This window comes from Crocodylus porosus, unplaced genomic scaffold, assembly GCF_001723895.1.
Source record: "Crocodylus porosus isolate Cpor-Errol unplaced genomic scaffold, CroPor_comp1, whole genome shotgun sequence".
Lineage (NCBI taxonomy): Eukaryota > Metazoa > Chordata > Crocodylia > Crocodylidae > Crocodylus > Crocodylus porosus.
The window spans coordinates 35774344-35794010 of NW_017728917.1; the positions used below are offsets into that span (position 1 = coordinate 35774344).

Genomic DNA, 19667 nt, shown 5'->3' on the forward strand with positions numbered 1-19667 from the left:
TTTGTGGGGGCAAAGGCAGGGGAGGAGAGGGAGAAATAGCAGCAATGAGAACAAAACTCCCCATTGCCCAGCCCTGCCATGGGTAGAGACACAAGCAAAGCCCTTCAGCTATACAGGCTAGATCTAGTCCATCAGCCGTATGATGCCAACCCCTGCTGTAGAGTCCCAGAAAAAAAACGAGACAAGGAAGTTGGGGAAATATGATTTCCTGTGACCGTGACTCTTACCACTTCACAGTGTGTGAACGAAGCCATATTGTGCTAGTGGAGCAGGGCTGGGTGGCATATTCAGAGCCACCACAAAGAAGAAATAAAGATTCTTCATGTGAATGAAACGAAAGGCCTCCTTCCTCGCAAACATTGTTTTAAAAGTCGTACTAGCTGGAACATGAGGACAAAGCTGGAACATCCATGTAGGGCCTTGCAATGCCACACTGTGATGAAAGAGGTTAAGTGGGCTGAGTTCTAGCAGGGAACACTGTGGGGACTCAGCGTGAGCTGGATTTGCTGTAACTAGTTTCATAAGCAGACCTATATGCCCTTTTCACCCCAGAGGGAAAAGGCAATCTGGGCTGACAGCAGGGCCTCGAAATCACTGCATGACTGGTTGCCCATGACCTTGTTTCGGGGTATTGGGTTAGTGCTGTCCCCAGTGTAATACTGTGCTACAGTTTTATAACTTTCATTGCAAGTGTGGCTGTCTGGGGCCTGAGGAGAATGGGTGAGGCTCTGAGACAACTGGAGGTGAAAAAACGATAGTCCCAGGGAAGACAAAGAAAATTCCAAGGAGAACAAAGTGGAGTTCATGGAGGGACAGAAGGAACTGGAATGGCACAATAAAGACTGCTTGTTTGGAGCTGAGCTGTCTGCTGTGCTATTTGGGACGTCAGCACTCTGAGGCTTTGAAGAAGAAAACACACCCTCTTCCTAGGAGCTGACCAAAAGAAAGTGGTTATCTGAGGTGGGGGTGCTATGCATCACTGGGAAAGCAAAGAATAGAGAAAAGCAAGGGTCTCAAAGCCAGAGGCTTGCCCCCTGTGCAGCCCTGTCAGGGCTGGCTTGAAGGGGGTCTTCTCAGGAGAGGGAAACTAGGTAAGGCTGCTTTTTAGGGAGTCTCAAGGCACAGCTATCCCCTAAAAAGCAGCACTGATTCCATGACATGCTGAAGCAAATTTCTGCCTTCTGCACTTTCCAGGAATTGTAATGGCAATGCACAGACTTTAAAGCAACCCCCATGCAATGCATATGATTAGGCCATTATTCTACAAATACTGAAGGTCCCCTAAAAACTACTGGGTAATGAGCCATACTGCACTATGCTTTCAAGAATGCTTTCAATTCTAATTAAAATGAAAAGACAATCAAATATGCCACACTCAACAGGGCGACCCAAAGCAGAGATTCAAAATATTCCTAGCTGCAGCATGTATTCTCTTATATTATCAATCAAAACAGCAATGTGTGCCTGAGAGATTCCCTCCATGAGATCTTTCTTATGACCCAACTAGAGCCCAACCCTCTCCACTGTATCCTATACCTTTCTCTGGCACTTTTTCCTCCTCTTTTTCTGGCAGGGTGACATATGAAAACATCTGAGGCTTAGAAGTGACAACTCTGTCGAAGATGATCTTGTTCATGGTGCGTTCATAATCCAAGCTCACTTCCTTTTCCAAGCAGTGCAGACGGTTTAGCACACTGATTACGGTCATAAAAGGAATTAAACAGAGATTCTTCAGAATGGCAGGTCTGCATCAGTGCTCAAAGATCCATCCTCACTTTATTTCTCCTGGGTTCAATTACACGTAGCTTGCTCATTAAAAGGGTCTGAAATACATTAGACAGACTGTACAGGGGTCCCAGACTGGAACAGCAGGTGATGCTGCATGTTTAAGGTTTACTGATGGAAAACTACACGAGGCCCCAGGACAAGGGCAATGAAGTCACAAGGATGGTGCATGCATGCGGGTGGGGTGATGTGTGTAGTGGGTGTCAGGGGGGCATACAGATTTGCAGCTGTAACTAGCATTCCTTTTTCTGTTGCCTGATTGCCTCTCCAGTTGCTATGCAGTTTCTTTACACTTCTAATCTTCCTACCTTAATAGCAGTGAGATGAAACTATATTCTATGACTAGAATCACCATATCTGAACTGCTGCTTCTGCACACAGATCACTATAGCATGGAAACAACATATTAACTGGAGGACAGCAAGGAGATAAGATGTCCAAAGGGGGATGAGAGAGAACACAGAAGGTTGGTGAAAATTGTGCATGAATGCTGGGAAACTTGGGGTACATATGCTACTATCCCAAATGCCCCTTCTGAATATTTGCTTATCTGCTGTTCCTGGGAATTCCTCTCTTCTCCAATTTCAAAGCCCTGAAAACTGTGTTTAATATTTTGCTATGCCTTCTTTTCCCTCAGACCTGGAGAAGAATGCACTGAATTCAAAAACTTGTTTAAGTCTCTCTCAACCATAAAAGTTGGTCCAACAAAAGATATCACCGACAGAAATTCTTGCCTCATGTATTTCCTGGACCACCATGGCTACAACATCACTTTAACACTACTGCAAGCCTAAAATTTCTGATGCATGAGCATCATCTTTCACTTTAGGCACGCAGTACTTTTTTCTACCAAGGTTTTTATTCTTAAACAAATCTTATTCCCCACTTCAGGCCAGTAGATCATACAGCTCTTCAAGCCTCCATGTCTCAGAAAATGGCAAAAGTCATCACAGTTCATTCTGACAAACATCACCACTGGCTGATGATTCATCTAGCCCAGGGACTCTCAGTTTTTTCCCTGGTGTGAACCGCATCTCAATAGAGAGACTGTCTCAGGGACACATTCATTTGTAACCAGGTGCATCCTTTACTCTCCTATTTGTTAAACAAGTTTCCTAAGCAGATCTTATTTTGTTTTAGCAGCTACAAACAAAGAGAACAGGCCACCAGGAAAGACTCTCAGGCAACTGGCAAGCTGTACACCAATTTAGGAATCACTGAGCTATACTCTGGAAACTTTTTAATGTCTGTAATTTCTAAAGTGCAACCAGTATGTCAAGTGCCTCTCTGAGTGTCTGACAGTTTGTACTGTATCTGTGTACAGTAATACAGTACATTCAAGCCATTAGATTGTCCTGTACTGTATTACCATGCAGTGATACAGTACAGTACATTAAAGGCTGCTAAAATCTGAGTCCTTCTGGGGCCTGGTTGAGCCTCCAGGAAAGAATCAACTGGTTACTCACCATTTCTCCTTCCTCAGGTGTGGTGTGCTCATGGCTAACTGTTTCATCCTCCCTAGACTTTTGTCTTCGATGCTTCTGAGACCATCCACAGGCATGCAGTCCACATACAAGTTATACCGCAGCAGTGCCTGTGTTTTCTTGCGCAGGTTATTAGCAGAGACCACTCGCTGAACAAACACACGGGGGTCTTCAGCAAGAAAGAGCAGACGGACTCGTGGCACCCAGTATTGACATGGCATCAGTGGGGCTCTCCCTGGGGAAACGGAAGTGAAGACAGGAATAAAATCCCCTGGGACAGCCTGGAAACAGCAACTCCTGTGAATCTGGGGGCTTTTATGTAAGAGACCACCGTGAATTCAGTAATCCTCTTGTGTTTACTATAGGCCCAAGAACAACTCTACAGTTGGGGACAGACTGAGGGATCCTTGCAGAGCAAGAGGCTGTCAAACAAAGGACTAGAGTTCCAGTCTGGGTGGCAGGAAATTGTAGATTTTTGTGGAATCCTTGTGAACAGTTGGTACTTCACAGTATTACCCACAATTCCCTCAGAGTAGCATTGGTTCCAGAAAGAACAATGGGCAGCCCTCCTCAGTGGCAGGGAAGGAAAAGGGATCTATCACCGTAACATAAAGCCATTGTGGGGAAAGAGAAGGCAACCAAGGATTGAAAAGTGTGTTCAACCTTAGGAGAACACACCTGCTGGCGTCACGCCTCCATTAAGGACAGGCCTCCCTTCTTCATTCCGCACCAGGCCCCTCTCATCTGTCTTATGTACCAAGTAAAACTTTGTCTCTTTGTCGTAATCCAGGACTCCGACACTGACCCAATCGTAGATCAACTGATGGCTTTTGGGATCCTCTGGAAGGAAAGATGATAATTAAAAAAGGCTTAAGTGAGTTCACCCAAGATGTTGTGGCAGGAGAGGTGTCCTGGTGAGAATAATGGGATTGCAGTCCCTCTTTCTACCTTATATGTCCCCTTTGGCCAAGCTCCCTGGCAGGAGACAGAATGCAGTCACAGACGGACACTGCATGCCCACAGATTCAGTTGCTTCCTCCATGAATTATTTCCATTCAGAAACCTTTGGGTGACCATGGAGTAACATGACTTATTTTTGCCTATTCCTATTTTCTCATTTCTACTAGATAACACAGTTGCTATGGGATTTGGAAAATTGTCAGCCTGGCCTTCAATTTTGGAATCAGAAATAACTGTAAACACATTGTACTGTACTTAGCTAACAAAGCACTTGATTTGCATGTCCAATTATGGAGTTAAAGATCTAAGCCCTGCAAAATGTTTAGGGGCAACCAACATGGGTTCACCAATGGCAGGTCCTGTCAGACCAACCCGGTGGCCTTCTATGATCAGATCACCAAATCATTAGAAGCAGAGGTACCAGTGGACATAGTCTTCCTGGACTTTCGGAAGGCCTTTGACACTGTCTCTCACCCTGTTCTCATTAAGAAACTGGGGGGCTGTGGTGTTGACACCCACACAGTCAATTGGGTTGCCAACTGGCTGGAGGGCCGCACCCAGAGAGTGGTGGTGGATGGGTCATTTTCAGCCTGGAGGGATGTGGGCAGTGGGGTTCTGCAGGGCTCCGTCCTCAGGCCCGCACTGTTCAACATCTTCATCAGCGACTTGGATGAGGGGGTAAAAAGCACCCTGATCAAATTTTCTAATGACACTAAGATGTGGGGGGATGTGGGCACTCTAGAAGGGAGGAATAGGCTGCAATCGGACCTAGACAGGTTACAGGGGTGGGTGGATGAGAATAGGATGGGATTCAACACCGACAAGTGCAAGGTGATGCACCTCGGGAGGAACAACCGGCACCATACCTACAGGCTGGGGAACTCCCCTCTTGTCAGTACAGAGGCAGAAAAGGATCTTGGAGTCATCATTGACTCCAAGATGAACATGGGTCAACAGTGTGGGGAAGCAGTCATGAAGGCCAACCGTGCCTTGTCATGCATCCACAGATGCATCTCGAGCAGGTCCAAGGAGGTGATCCTCTCACTCTATGCAGCACTGGTCAGGCCACAGCTGAAGTACTGTGTCCAGTTCTGGGCACCGCACTTCAAGAGGGATGTGGATAACATGGAGAGGGTCCAGAGGAGGCCACTCGTATGACCAGGGGGCAGCAGGGCAGGCCTTATGAGGAGAGGCTACAGGACCTGAACCTGTTCAGGCTCCACAAGAGAAGGCTGAGAGGGGATCTAGTGGCCTGTTACAAACTAGTCAGAGGGGAACAGCAGGCACTGGGGAAGTCCCTGTTCCCCCGAGCACTGCCAGGAGTGACCAGGAATAACAGTCACAAGCCGGTAGAGGGTAGATTTAGACTAGATATCAGGAGGCACTACTTCACGGTCAGGGCGGGTAGGATCTGGAACCAACTTCCAAGAGAAGTGGTGCTGGCCCCTACTCTGGGGGTCTTTAAGAGGAGATTAGATGAACATCTTGCTGGGGTCGTTTGACCCCAGTAATCTTTCCTGCTGTGGCAGGGGGTCGGACTACATGATCTACTCAGGTCCCTTCCAACCCTAGAAACTATGAAACTATGAAAATTTGCCTGAGTTTATTTCCAGCTCAGAAATGTGAGTGCAAAATCAGAGGCTACCCCTAAGAAACAGGTGTAGTGAAGGTGTAACAGGTTTGTAAACAGAGCTCAGCTCTCCTGACACCTTATCTCTGCTTTGCCAACTAGAAAATGCCACCCATGTGGTCATGCAGATTCAAACACCTCATTCCATTCATTAGTGTTGCATCATTCATCTGAACAAAATGTTCCATTTCACATGACTATTTTATTACCAATATTAGCTCAACATCACTGTGTAGGGTATGTGAACTGTAGTTCATTCAAGTGTTACCATGTCCCAGTATATCATCTGTAGGCAAAAGTGCTTTTCCAGGAATTGGGTTCCTGTCTTGAGATCCTAGCTCCAACCCCAGAGAGATCCATTCTTCCGGAGTCCGACAGTCATACTCTTCATCATCAAATATCTAGACAGGTAAGACACAGTATGCAATGTAAATGAACATGGGGAAGAAGAAAACAATGAAATATAGAACTGTAAGGAAGTAAAAGAAACCTAGTCCCTGAATGTTGTGTAAAGTAGATTTGTTTGCAATAGCAGTACCTGGACTCCTCCCTTTCTTCTATGCAGCAGAGTTTGGGGAGAAATTTATTAGCTGGAGATACCCTATGCAAATGATGCTGTTAATAGTTGCATTTAGAGGGACATGGGAACTTGTGGAAAAATAGCATGTAAAAACCCTAACGAACCATCTTTACACACAATCTTATGAGGTGCAGACCATCTCCAAGTGCCAAAAATTCTAAAAGTTGTAGGCACTTTTTAATTTCCAAGAAGTGTCTCAGAATCTTGCAGGATTAAATCCTTACAGTCACCATAGCTTCTACATTAAAACATCCATGTGTTCATCTCTGTCCCTTTCTATATTCAAAATTGTTGTGTGCCCTGCTACTTTCAGCAAATCCCTGCACTGTCAGTAGCAATGCAGATAACAGACAGCTTTGAGGCTGCTCCTTACCTTCAGGGGGAGGTAGATGGGAAAAACAGGATCTTGCTTCTGTTCAATGGTTGGCAAATTGTCAGGGCCTTGGTGTCTGGGCATCAGTTGATTGGAATCTATTCCCTCGTTGGCTAAGAGCCGAGCAATATCAAGTTTGAGATACAGCCGTCTTCTCCTGGTTGCAAGTTAATGAGATGGCAAGGTTACTGCGTAATTTAGTGATAGGGATTTTTAATTATTGTTTCAATTTTCTTCCTGTGGCTGCTACAGGGAATGATGCTCAGGCTAATAACAACAAATTCAGTATGGCAGCAATGCAGAAACAAGTGGACACTCCCCAAAAGAGAGAACACGTTAACAGGAATTTTAAAACTTGACTGGATAACATAGTAAGAGCAGAATTATCTGAAGTGCTTAGTGCTGGGCTACTCTGCTTCTACTGACAACCCTGGGAGCTGAATTAGGAAAGTGCTGAGTCCTACGGCACTTCCTATCCCCTCAGTGAAGCAAAAGCTGGCTAACCCAAGATCTTTCCCACTGCTAATCTCTACAGAGCACTATTATTCTGTTGATACATGTTTCTCATTATGTTGCCCGAGTCAACAGTGATGTCTAAGTGGAAAGGGGTGAGGGGCTAGCCCTTTTAAAGACAGTGTTATGTTAAATGTTTTTCACATAGCACCTTAAAATCTTCAAAATAAAATTCAGCACCCAGTTGGTCTGTGGCTGTTGCAAAGTTTTTTTTACACACAAGAGTTACCAAGTATCTGTCTTCTTGACAGTTACCTTTCTATCTCAATCTTCCGAGGGCACTGGCCTGGAAGTCCCTGGAAAGGGATTTGCACCTTTGGCTTAAATGCTTGCAGTGGAAAGTCTGACTTGATCAGGATCTCAGTGGTTGGTCCAATCACTTGCTGGTCCAAGTAGCTCCCAAAGTTCTCAGGAAACTCAAATGTTGTGACTAGAAGACAAAACACAGACAAAGTCTAATGTTGTCCAACACTGGTCCTATACTCAAATGCAGACAGAAAGACTCTGCCACCTCTCAGGATGTGATATAGGATCATAGATAAGTAGGCTGTGTGTAGACATGCTGGTTTGCATTCTAATTAGAACATGTTGTAGCAGACCTGATTAACTGAGTCTGCTCCACATTCTTCATTCTAATTAGAACACTTCAGAACCGCCTCATTGTCATGCTCATTCAATAAGCTTTAGTTAAAACACCCCCGCCACCATTTAAAAGTGCAGGGGGACTTAATATACATGACGGGAGTGGTTTTAATTAGAGCAGCTGTCAGGGAATCTCTCTAATTAAAACAGACCCTCCCCACCTCTGAGCAAGTGTATAGGCATCTGTAGGGCTGCCCAACCTGCTCTCAAAAGTTTCCAGGGAGGGAGATTCTACATCCTCTCCAGATAGCCTGTTCCAATGCTTAACCACCCTCACAGTAAGAAAGTTCTTTGTAATCTCCAACCTAAATTTCCTCTGCTGCAGTTTCCTCTGCTCCCCCTTCAGTCATAGAGAATAGCCTATCTCCATCCTTTTTTATATTTTCCCCTTCAGATATCTGAAGAGCATTATCAAATCCCCCTCAGTCTTCTCTTGCAGATTACTTGCAGGGTTCAAGGTAACTGTGCTGCCTAAGCAAAGAGGTCAAGCAGATGCCAAGTCAGGTGTTTCTGAAAAGTAGAAACCAGACTTTTGGTTTCTCCTAAGCAGGTGAAGGGCTTTCTTATTTGTGATTAAACGTCATTATGCAAAAAACAATTATCTACAAAAACAATACAGAAACTATATGCATTGACAATGACTCTAAGAGACATGGATAATAGAGAGGAGACTGGACTGAGTCTCAGGAGACCAGGATTTAATTTCTGAATTTGCCACAGACTCTACATGACATCCTGGATAGGTCACCTAAATGACCCAGTGCTCCAGTTCCACATCAGTAGAAAGCAGCTAAATACTCTCCTTCCTCACAGGGTTGCTATATGGATAAGATCCAGGCATAATTGTAAAACACTCACATTCTGCAGCAATTCAGGGTGTATCATGGGAGTAAGTCAGGTAACCATTAAGTTCTGAGGTCATTATTTGTATTTTATTCAAGCAAAACACTAAAAAAAGTCACCTGCTCACACACCATTCCCATGGGGAGTCTGATTAGGGACTGAATAAAAATTGGTTAATGATCTCCACCATTTTCATGGGGAATTTTGCCTGAACAACACTAAAGACTTCCAGAGCAGCAAGCCAAACAGAGATCTAAATGCTTGTTTATATATAAACTAGCAAATTACCCATCAAGAATGATAGCGGGGTGGGGGCAGGCAGGGATGGAGGGCAGGGGGAAGAAGCTTGCTAACCCTAACCCCCCTGCCATGCCGCCACTGCCTCCCAGGAGCAGGGGCGTGGGCGGGTGGGAAGCTTTCCCTGCCATCCCCTCTGTCCACCTATACCAGCACCCCGTGCCAGCGCCTCCAAGGAGCAGGATCCCTGGCCTCGACTTCCCCCCTCAGTTCTGTCCCCACCATCAGTGGCACTCCATCACCCCCAGTGAGCAGGGCTGGGACCAGTGCTGCTGGCCTACCCCCCACCCCCTCACCGCCATGACAACGGGGACAGAGGGGAACAGAGCAGGGGGGTGAGGCCAGTGCTGGTGGCCTCACCCCCCGGCTCTGTCCCTGCCATCATGGTAGTGCTCCACTGCACTGCCACCGCCTGTCCGTAATGATCTTGGAGCACTCCAATTGGTTGTTTCAGTAACCAATCACAGTGCTCCAAGAGCGTTACAGCCCAACAGAAATACGGACTAAGCCCTTTATTATATTAGAACTATCTAACAGGAGTCTAAGTAAGGCATCACCAGCTCAAAATAAAGGTGGCAAACTGGGAATCTGAAAACTGATTCAAATAATTGCATGCCAAGTTTAAGAAGCACCAACCCGTTCAGGAGAGCTAAGTATGAACCCAAAAATAGACTTTGGTGAATTGAAGAGCTTTTAATCTTTTAAGAGCTTTTAAAATTTTCATACTCAATAGATATACCGTCTTAAAAAGAAGACAAGGACATTGCTAAGTTACTTTTGTATACTTGTATCTCAGATGCCCAGCATAGGCCCTGGATTTCAAAGTGAATCTGGCAAGAAGTCTGCAGGACCAGGGATTTTTTAACCCAGTCCTTAAAAGTGCAGCAGGCCCACACTGCAGTGATAAAGTCAACTATAGTTAGGATCAGAATCCTTGGGATAGCAAATTATCAGTCAAACAATTCCTTTTTATGAGAATATTTTGACTAATGGAGATCGATATTAAAGAGGTTACTCTACAGATTTCATCTCTTTTTCATTTCTATCATTAATCAAAAGTGGTACAGAATCTGTGTATCATCTCTATCAACATACATATTTATGATATTTTCTAAGAATCATCTTTTATTAAAGAATCCATAAAGCAGAGAGGTTTTAAGATAATTCCTTTATCCCAGCACATATCTTTGTTCAGCTTCTTCAAAGAATCACCCTGGTATATATCTATTGTTGGTAGGCACTATTGTTCCTATTGTGTAACTCTACTGTTCTGAAATCCATAAAGCTATTCACTGCAGCACTTTGTGCATTATCAGTTATTTATGTCAATACTTAGTGTACCATTGGCAGTCAGACTTCAGACTGATTTTTTTCTTCTGAATCAGTAGTATATCACAAATACAGGTCTGTCTCCACTTGTTAAGAATGGGTCTGACTTGTTATCACTTGTGGATGGCATCATTTTCCTTTTTTCTTGAAAATAAATATGAAATCTTCAGGGCAGTAAGGTGATATCCAGCTTCTCTCTCTGTATAAAGTCAAAATCTTCTCTCCCCAGCCTACAGCTTAAATGACTAGGCTGTGTTCTAGAGCAGTGGTTGGCAACCTTTTCAGCCTGCAGACCAGAATGACCTGATGCATCTCAAACAAGAATTAAAATATCATCATCCCACTTTACTCAGCCTTGGTGAGGCTGCAGCCAGAGTACTGTGTCCAGTTCTGGGCACCATGCTTCAGGAAGGATTTGGAGAAACTTGAGAGAGTCCACAGGAGGACTATGTGTATGGTTAGAGATATGGAAAGCAGGCTGTACGATGAGAGGCTGAGAGACATGAGTCTGTTCAGCCTGGAGAAGAAAAGGCTCAGAAGGGACTTGGTGGCAGCCTATTCTAATATAACAAAGGGCTTAGCCAGTCTGTCTGTCTGTAATGCTTTTGATCAAGATAGGGTTACCATACATCCATGTCCTCTTTTTTAAGCCCTCTGCTTTTCATCCGGGTGGGTTTTATTTAATCTCCCCAAATGTCTGGGACTTTCCTTTGCTCCACTGGTGGGAGCAGGGGGAGCACAACTGGAGGCAGCAGGGAGTACTTGCCTGCAGCTGTGGAGGTGCAAAGACTCATGTGGTGCTTCCTGCTCTCACCCCCAACCCCTAGCAAAGGAGAAACGCAGACATTTGATCAGGGCAGGGGGAGCAGGGGCTGCAGCTGCAACAGGGCGAGGGGGAGGAGAGGGTTGCCTATTCTCCAGCGGTGGAAAGAGGCAGGGGTTGGGGGCTTGGAGGGCAGCGAGGAACTCCGTGGTTGGGCAGCTGCACAGGGGCCGGTGCCTGTGCTCTGAGGGCTGAGCAGCCACAAGCACCTGGGGGGGGCAAGGGGGTGAGAAGGAAGGAGGGGGAGGGGGCCGTGGCCAGGCTGCCTGGTGCAGTGCAGCAGCCTTATCCCAAGGCAAGGAGTGCCACAAGCCTCCCCTCCTCTTCCCTCAGTCTGCACTGGGGCTGGACACGCTCTGCCGCTGCCTGTATGAATCAGAGCCACCTTGCTCCAGCCTGGTCAGGACTGGGACAACTGGGACCCCTCCAGCAGGGCTGGGGGGCCAGGAGTCAGGAGTGAAGGGCACTGGCAACACCAGGGGGCTATGGGTCAGGAGTGACGGGCACCAAAAAGGATGGGGGTGGGGGGCAGGGTACTGCAGTTTGGTGAGGGAGAGGTACTTGGAAGGCTGGGGTCACTGGGTTGGGAGCGAGGGGCAGCAGCAGGGCTGGGAGGGCTGCGGCTTGGGAAGTGAGAAGAACCAGGGCGGGGGTGGGAGACAGTGGGTTGGAAGAGCAGGTGGCACTGGCAGCACCAGGTAGCTATGGTCAGGAGTGAGGGGCACCAGTAGAGACAGAGGGAGGGGGACTGCAGATCGGGAGTGAGGGGCACCATCAGGGCTCGGGGTGAGGGTACTGCAGTTTGGTGAGGGAGGGGCACTGGTATGGCTGGGGTCAGTGTGTTGGGAGTGAGAGGCAGCAGTAGGGCTGAGAGGGGCAACAGGGCTGGGGCAGGGGACTGTGGGTTGAGAGTACAGGGAGCACTGGCAGTACCAAGGGGCTGTGGGTCAAGAGTGACGGGCACCATCAGGGCCCAGGGGGGAGGGTACATCAGCTTGGTGAGGGAGGGGCACTGGCAGGGCTGGGGTCAGTGGGTTGGGAGTGAGGGGCAGCAGTAGGGCTGAGAGGAGCTGTGGCCTGGGAGTGAGGGGCAACAGAATGGGCAAGGGTAGAGCCGCCCTTCAGGGCCGGCCACATAAACATTCCTTTAAAATCCAACATTCATGATGGGCATTTGGCTAGTCAATATATAAAGGGTGCATATCAGGAACTGGGAGAATGTTCGCCAGGGCTCCCCAGGAGAAGACTAGTACTAATGGTCATAAATTGCTAGAAGACTGCTTTAGCTTAGACATGACCCCAGCAGTCTTTCCTGCCCTAACGCAGGTGGGTAGGCATTAGGACACAGATGCTGGAGACATTTCTCCCCACCGCAGGAGGGGAAAAGTTCCTGCTGTCAAAGCCCCCTGCTGCTGAATGTTGGCAAGGTCCCACATCCATGGGTCATATCAAATGGCTCTGTAGGCCAGAGCCAGCCAGCGGACTGTAGGCTGCCAGCATCTGCTCTGCAGGGTCTGAAGGGCTCTGAGCAAGGGAAGTGCTTCAGACTAAAAGAAGCACCCCAAAATACCACGGTGGGCTAAACACCTCCAAGGTCTGCGGGGTATGTGTACCCCGAGATGCACAGAGCCCCAACAGTGACCAAGGCCCGGGTAGTGGCAGCAATTATTCCAGGCTTGCAGGTGTGCTCCAGGAAGGGATAGATACCCCAGGGGAGACACCTGAAGCGTGGTTTTGGTTGGGCACTCTGAGGCAGGTGGCTCTACATAGTCCTATGTGTCCCATCAGAGGGGTTACAGTGGACAATAAGCTGAATATGAGAGAACAGTGTGCCCTCATTTCCAAGAAGGTTAAAGGCATACTGGGCTGCATTAGTAGGAGTGTTGCCAGCAAATCAAGGGATGCGATTATTCTCCTCTATTCAGCAGTGGTGAGGCCACATTTAGAGAATTGTGTCCAGCTTTGGCCCCCCACGGCAGAAAGGATGTGGACAAATTGGCGAAAGTCCAGCAGAGGGCTATGAAAATGGTTAGGGGATTGGGACACATGATTTATGAGGAGAAGCTGAGGGAACTGGGCTTATTTCATGAGCTTTCTTTTGGTCCAATCCTCCAAATTGTCAAGGTCTCTCTGAATTCCAGCCCTACCCCACAGTGTATCTACTACTCGCCCCAGTTTGGTGTCATCTGCAAACTTGTTAAGGGTACACTCCATCCCATCTTCTAGACCAACCCCAGGGCACTCCACTTAATACCAGCTGCCACTCACACATTGAGCCATTGAACCCAACAATCCAGTCAGTTTTCTATCTGCCTTACAGTTCATTCATCCAACCTGTACTTCTTAAGCTTGCCTGCAAGAATATTGTGGGAAACTATATCAAAAGCCTTGCTAAAAAGTCAAGGTATATCATGTCCACTACTCTTCCCACATGCACAAAGCCAGTCATATCATCACAGAAGGCAATCAAGTTGGTCAGGCACAACTTGACCTTGGTGAATCCAAGCTAACTGTTCCTAATAACTTTCTCCTCCCCCAACTGCTTAGAAATGAATTCCCTGAGCACCTGCTTCATGATTTTTCTAGGGACTGAGGTTAGACTGACCAGCCTGTAATTCCCCAGATCCTCCTGCTTCCCTTTCTTAAAGATGGGCACTATATTTGCCCTTTTCCAATCATCCAAGACCTCTCCCAGTTGCCACAAGTTTTCAAAGATAATGGCCAGCAGCTATGCAGTCACATTGGCCAACTCCCTCAGCACCCTAGGGTGCATCGTGTCCAACCCCATGGACTTGTACATGTCCAGCTCTAAATAGACCCTAACCTTTTTTTTCACCACAGTTGGCTGCTCACCTCCTCCCCAGACTGTGCTGTCAGGTGCAGTAGTCTGGGACCTGACCTTGTCTGTGCAGATTAAGATGAAAAAGCCATTGAGTACTTCAGCTTTTTCCATATCATCTGTCACTAGGTTGCTTCCTGCATTTAGTAAGGGGCCTACTTTCCCTGATCTTCCTCTTGTTGCTGACACACTTACAGAAACCCTTCTTGCTACCTTTCACATCCCTTGCTAACTGCAACTCTAATTGCACTTGGCTTCCCTGATTTCATCCCTGAATGCCTGGGTAATAGTCTTATACTCTTCCCTAGTTGTTTGCCCAAGTTCCCCCTTCTCGTAAGCTTCCTTTTTGTGTTTTAGCTCACTGAAGAGTTCCCTGCTAAGTGAAGCTGGTCTTCTGCCATACTTGTTAGTCTTCCTGCACATTTGTTCCTGTGCCCTCAAGTTTCTTTAAAGTACAACCATCTATGCTGGACTCCTTTCCTCCTCAGACTATCTTCCCAGGGAATCCTGCCCATCAATTCCCGGAGTGAGTCAAAGTCTGCTTTTCTGAAATCCAGGATCCCTACTCTGCTGCTCTCCTTCCTTACTTTCCTCAGGATCATGAACTCAATCATCTCATGGTTACTACTGCCCAAGTTGCCATCCATTACTACATTCTCCACCAATTCTTCCTTGTTTGTGAGCACCAGGTCTAGAAGAGCACCAGGGTACTCACAGTTCTACACATGAGCTCCATCTTGAAACCAAGTATAGACCTGAATGCACTCTGGACATGACAGAGGCCAGATATATCTTGGCTAGAAGGGATACAGTCTTTTGCTCATTAAGGGAATTCTTCATCTGTCTTGCTGGTGCACTTTATTTCACCATTTTCAAACAGTTCCCTTACCCTAACATATTCAAGTGCTGTGGCATCATCTCTGACCTTGAAATAAAATAAAGAGAGCATGACCAACACCCCAACTTAGGGATCACCCAAAGGTAATCAGCTAAAGGGTAGCCACATTAATCCTTTAATGACTCATATCCCCAAGACATTATTCTTTTCTGTACTTTACCTTTTGGCGTGTGCTCTTCAAGATCTGCCTGTCTCAATAAATCCCTGTTCACACTGGGACCAGCGCACACATCCTGAAATCCAGCATATAAAAGCATTATCAGGGAAGGTCAGAGGTAACAGGGAGGAGCCAGAATGGGGTACAGAATGAGATGTAGAGTAGGATACAAGAGGGGTTGTACTGGTACATGAAGAAAAAGCCTGCAGCCATGAACTCAAAGTGCTTAAGAATTCAACCCAAAAAGAGCTCCAAGGCAATAACAGGCAAAAGAACTGCCACCCAAAAAGGAATAGGATGCACAGAACCAAGCAGAGAAAAAGAGAGAGAGAGAGAGAGAGAGAAAGTTAGTTAGACACATTAGTCTGAAGTTAGGCAGAACATAGGGCAGGGTGGCAGAGAGAAGAAAATGTGCTGCTGGGACAATGCAACCTGAAACCAAACCAAACATGTACAAGGTTGAGGATAAAGAGCAAGGAAGCCAAAAGGGGCTAGCTGAAGATCTGGCCCCAAAAGTGTACTGGTAGCATGAGTCTACAGCAAGGACAATGTCCCATTTAAATCCTCCATGCATAGCTACAGAAGCAGCATTGCTATTTTGCTTTGTAAGGGCCAAATTCTGTTCGTTAACCAAAGGTCAAATCCTGGAACACAAAGGGCTCCGACCTAGCAAAACAGCTGTAAAATGGGGAGCAGGCTTTTGGGCCTCTCTTCTCCAGGATCAAGCCATGCACACTGTCTATTTAGCTAGGCTCTTCTATTTAATCCAACACATAGTTGTCCTGCTTCTGATCCAAGCAGGAGAAAAAAGCTCTTTGCACTTACCCCCAAGAGGTCAGAGGCTCCTGGAGTGAGGACATCAGAGTAAAATCCCTTCTGTTTAATCAGTGGGTATTTCCTTTTGGTCCCCCTGTAAATGTTCTCTGATAGACTTGAACTGGTTCCTGAACTGGAGTCCCGGAGCTGCGCCTGGCTGTTGGGATAGGGGGCATAGGGGATCCTCCCCAACGATTTGGTCAAGTCTTTCTGCATTTTATCCATCCGTTCCACGTTGGGTCAGGAGGAAGGTGATGTGAAAGGATTCCAGGCCTTATGGAGAAGACAAAGAGTGAAGCTCTTAACATGTCTCCAGTGCTCATAAAACCCCTCTCACTGGTTCTTACATTTTTGGCTTGCTAAACATATGCGTCGGTAACAAGGTGCACTGAAACCCCTGCCTCAGTACCAAGCTCCACTTTTATGACCTGGTGGCCACCAACAAGCAACTAAACGGCTCACTAACCCCAGGCTAAGCAAGTGCTTTTATTATTCCAAACAGGTTTTGTAGAAGAAAACTCAACAGTATATGCGTGAAAAGCCGCTTTCCTGAAACAGCAGGGGATTCCCTGATCAGTGGCAGGATTCAAGAGGCTGCCAGTGGAATCACAATAAACTGGCACTGTAGTGAAAGTAGCACACAGACCCCTGTGTGCTATCAGCCCTATCAAGCATATAGGGGCTTTACCAAATCCCCAAATATGCTCTATACTTACCTTGAATCTAGCAGAAGCAGGCTCAGATCCAGGTACCCCACCTACCTCTTCCCAGATGTAAGTTCTAACCCACTCTCTAAGAAAATTAATGCAGCAGTGTCCAAGTACAGCCTGTCGAATATTAAAACATAGCTAGAAGCTCCCCTCTCCCTGCTACTGCAGGGGATATTTTTTGCTGGCGATCTCAACTCACAAACAATTTTTATTCAACCATCAGTGGAGGTGTGAGCATGGGCAAATACAAATGCAAGCACCGATCGTATTTCATAAAAATCCCCTCTCCCACTGGAGGTGCTAATTAAGTGCAGTCCTCAGACTCCTGGCATGATGCAACCATTGATCATAGGGGCTTGTCTAAATATGACTGACTGCTGTTGCTAAGCAGTATTGGTTAAATACAACATCCCTGTTGGATCACCAGGATTATACCAGTCCAATGATGTATACACCCTGTGGCTTACACCTGTAAATGATGGGGAATTCTGAATTACAAAACCTCCAAAGTCTACTTCAGGGGTGATGCATCAATCCTTGCTCAGGGCTGGACCTAAAATCACATTCTAGCCCTAAGTGAAAAATAGCCCATATCCACAGGGATGCCTGCTCTGCATTCCAGAAAAGACCCATCATTCTGTCTGGTTTAATCCTGAAGGATAAAATGTCTGCACAACAATCTGTTTATTGAGAGTGTTCCAACTTGCAGTAGCTGATCATTAAAAAGATCTTGCAGGCTAAAACTAGCACTGTCCCTGCTCTGCGCTTCACTCTCGCTCAGAGGTGACAACACATGCATATTTCCCTGCTGTTCTCCTCTGCTCTGCTCTTGAAAGCAGGTAGCAAAATGAAAATTACAAGTGTCCTAGCCTCTCTATTCAGTGTTTACGAATTTTGTAAATTTCACCTAGCTACAAGAATGAATCAGGCACACACAGCAGGGGAAGCATTACATACACGCCTGAGATAGCAGGGAATAACTGCATGCTGGGTTATTACTGTAGGGTTCAGGCCAATGCACAATTTTGAGTGGCTGATTTAAAAAAAAATATCAGATAATAAATCAAGGTTACCATGATGTGAGTCCTTTAAGTGAAACAAAGTAAATGAGCAGAGTGGGGAGACAAGGAGAGAGAATCAATAACACCCCCCCCCCAACGCCAGAAAGTCCCACTGTCTCCTCCCAGTCCTTCTTTTGCTTGGCAACAGAAAGCTCATACCCTGAAGAATGAATTTTCCATGGAGGATTTGGCTTTTATTAGTTATTTTATGCTCTGGCCATATCTATTTTAGCAGCACAGCAGGATTGATTGGTATCAGCTGAGATCCAAGGACTCCTGATGAATCACTGCTGGACTCTTTTATGCTTGCTGCACCAGTGCAGAAGAGCAAGAGTAATGCAAAATGACTCTGCTGTGGTTTTCTCGATATGTCAGCTCAGTAGCCAGGAGGTCAGGGGGAGAGGGCCAGAGATCGACCTAAGTGACAAGCCAAGTTCCCATCCTCACCTTTCACCTCTGTAGACCCAGATTCAAACCCTGTTCAATTCAAAAAGCAAAAACAACCATGGGACTCATCCTAGTTTTTAATCAGTGAACATAACAAGACTCCCCCAATTTAGCACGATTGGCAGTCTCTGCCCAGACCTGAAATAGTCCTGATCGGCAGCAGTCCATGCTGTGTTCCACTGACAGCTGTGTGGAGGAAGTGTGTACCACGCCTACCCACAGAGGGCCTAATTCTCCACTGCCTTGCACCTTGGGTAGTCATTTACACCTCCGGAAAGTCCTTCATGATCACTAAATTTATTCCCAATTAAAACAAAACCCTACTCAGTGTCCTGCCTGAAAAACATCCATCTGTCAGGCCCTCACAGATGCACAGAAGGAGGCACTAATGTATATGACTGACTAATGTAAAATTAATGTGTGCTATCCAAAATAGAGAACAAAATTAGGCCTTGAAAAATTTACTAGACAAAAAGAATAAAACAGCAAGGCAGAATCTGATACAACTGATGGAGGCTTTGAAAGTCCAGGCATCCAGACCCTTGCCATCCCAGCAGTTGACAAGTGTTTGAGACGTTATCATTAGGCTCTACTTGGGGTTTCCATATTTCATACAATTTGCAAGCTAACAGATATATGATGAAGCTGATGGTTCCCTTAGCTACTCACTGGTGAAGAAGCTGTCTTCTCCCATTTCTGAAACCTCCAGGCTGCTTTATGGAAAAATATTCTTAGATACCCTGCTTCTTTCTCAGCCACCTGATTCCTGTAATGGGGAGGGATGTGAGGGGCAGCAATCTGCTCTAACTCTCCCCCATTCTCTACACCGTGGATTCTCTTCCTCAAGCATTGTCTGTTGCTGCTGCTCTTGGCTTTCCTAAGCACCTGCAGTGTTAAATGGACACATTTCTGCTTGGAAGATTTTGACTAATAGCAAGGAAATTGCCCAGAGTCCTGTTAATTTCAATTCCTCATACTTTGACAGGGACAGGAAAGCAGGTCTTGGGCAGGCTGATTGATTTACACTCATTTCATATTTAGAAAATTTTGTTTGGAATCACAAGTATTAAGAAGAGGGAGATTTTCAAAGTCACAAAAGAGAATTAAATACCCAACTGTCATCAAATGTTAGTGTGACTTAGAGGTCCAACTTCCATTATACCTTTGCAAATTTCCCCCCAAAACCATGCATTCTGCAGAAATTGATGGTCTAAACCCTCCCTTTCCCATATCTCTTCTGCCTCTCCTACCTTACCTTCCCAACACTAACCCAGAAAGCTTTCCCAGTCATTACTAGCAAACAGTTACAGGCTTTTTCAAGTCCTGTACAAAATCATCATGGTTTTACCCCTAATGAGCATGTTGAATCCCTTCACCACTGCTGAACTTTCCAGCCAAAGAAAGGTGCATATTCTTTCACACCTGAAAAGTATGCTTCCTGGATGCACCTGGTATATCATATTATGCAGAGGTGGTTAAA

General features: G+C 46.2%; 1 protein-coding gene across 2 annotated transcripts in view; it reads right to left on the reverse strand.

The window, feature by feature from the left end:
* The window catches only part of DNAH1 (dynein axonemal heavy chain 1), a 145284-nt gene extending 128739 nt beyond the window's left edge, over window positions 1-16545 (reverse strand). Inside the window, exons 1-8 of one of the 2 annotated variants that reach the window (XM_019537076.1) lie at window positions 15979-16545; window positions 15157-15229; window positions 7581-7755; window positions 6813-6969; window positions 6128-6260; window positions 3948-4109; window positions 3252-3504; window positions 1537-1694 (exon numbers count right to left, since the gene is read on the reverse strand). In XM_019537076.1, coding sequence (XP_019392621.1) covers window positions 1537-1694; window positions 3252-3504; window positions 3948-4109; window positions 6128-6260; window positions 6813-6969; window positions 7581-7755; window positions 15157-15229; window positions 15979-16194 — 1327 coding nt within the window. In that variant the 5' untranslated portion in view covers window positions 16195-16545. The remainder of the gene's footprint in view (window positions 1-1536; window positions 1695-3251; window positions 3505-3947; window positions 4110-6127; window positions 6261-6812; window positions 6970-7580; window positions 7756-15156; window positions 15230-15978) is intronic. The other variant, XM_019537075.1, reaches the window with a different exon arrangement.
* Window positions 16546-19667: the final 3122 nt, after the last annotated feature.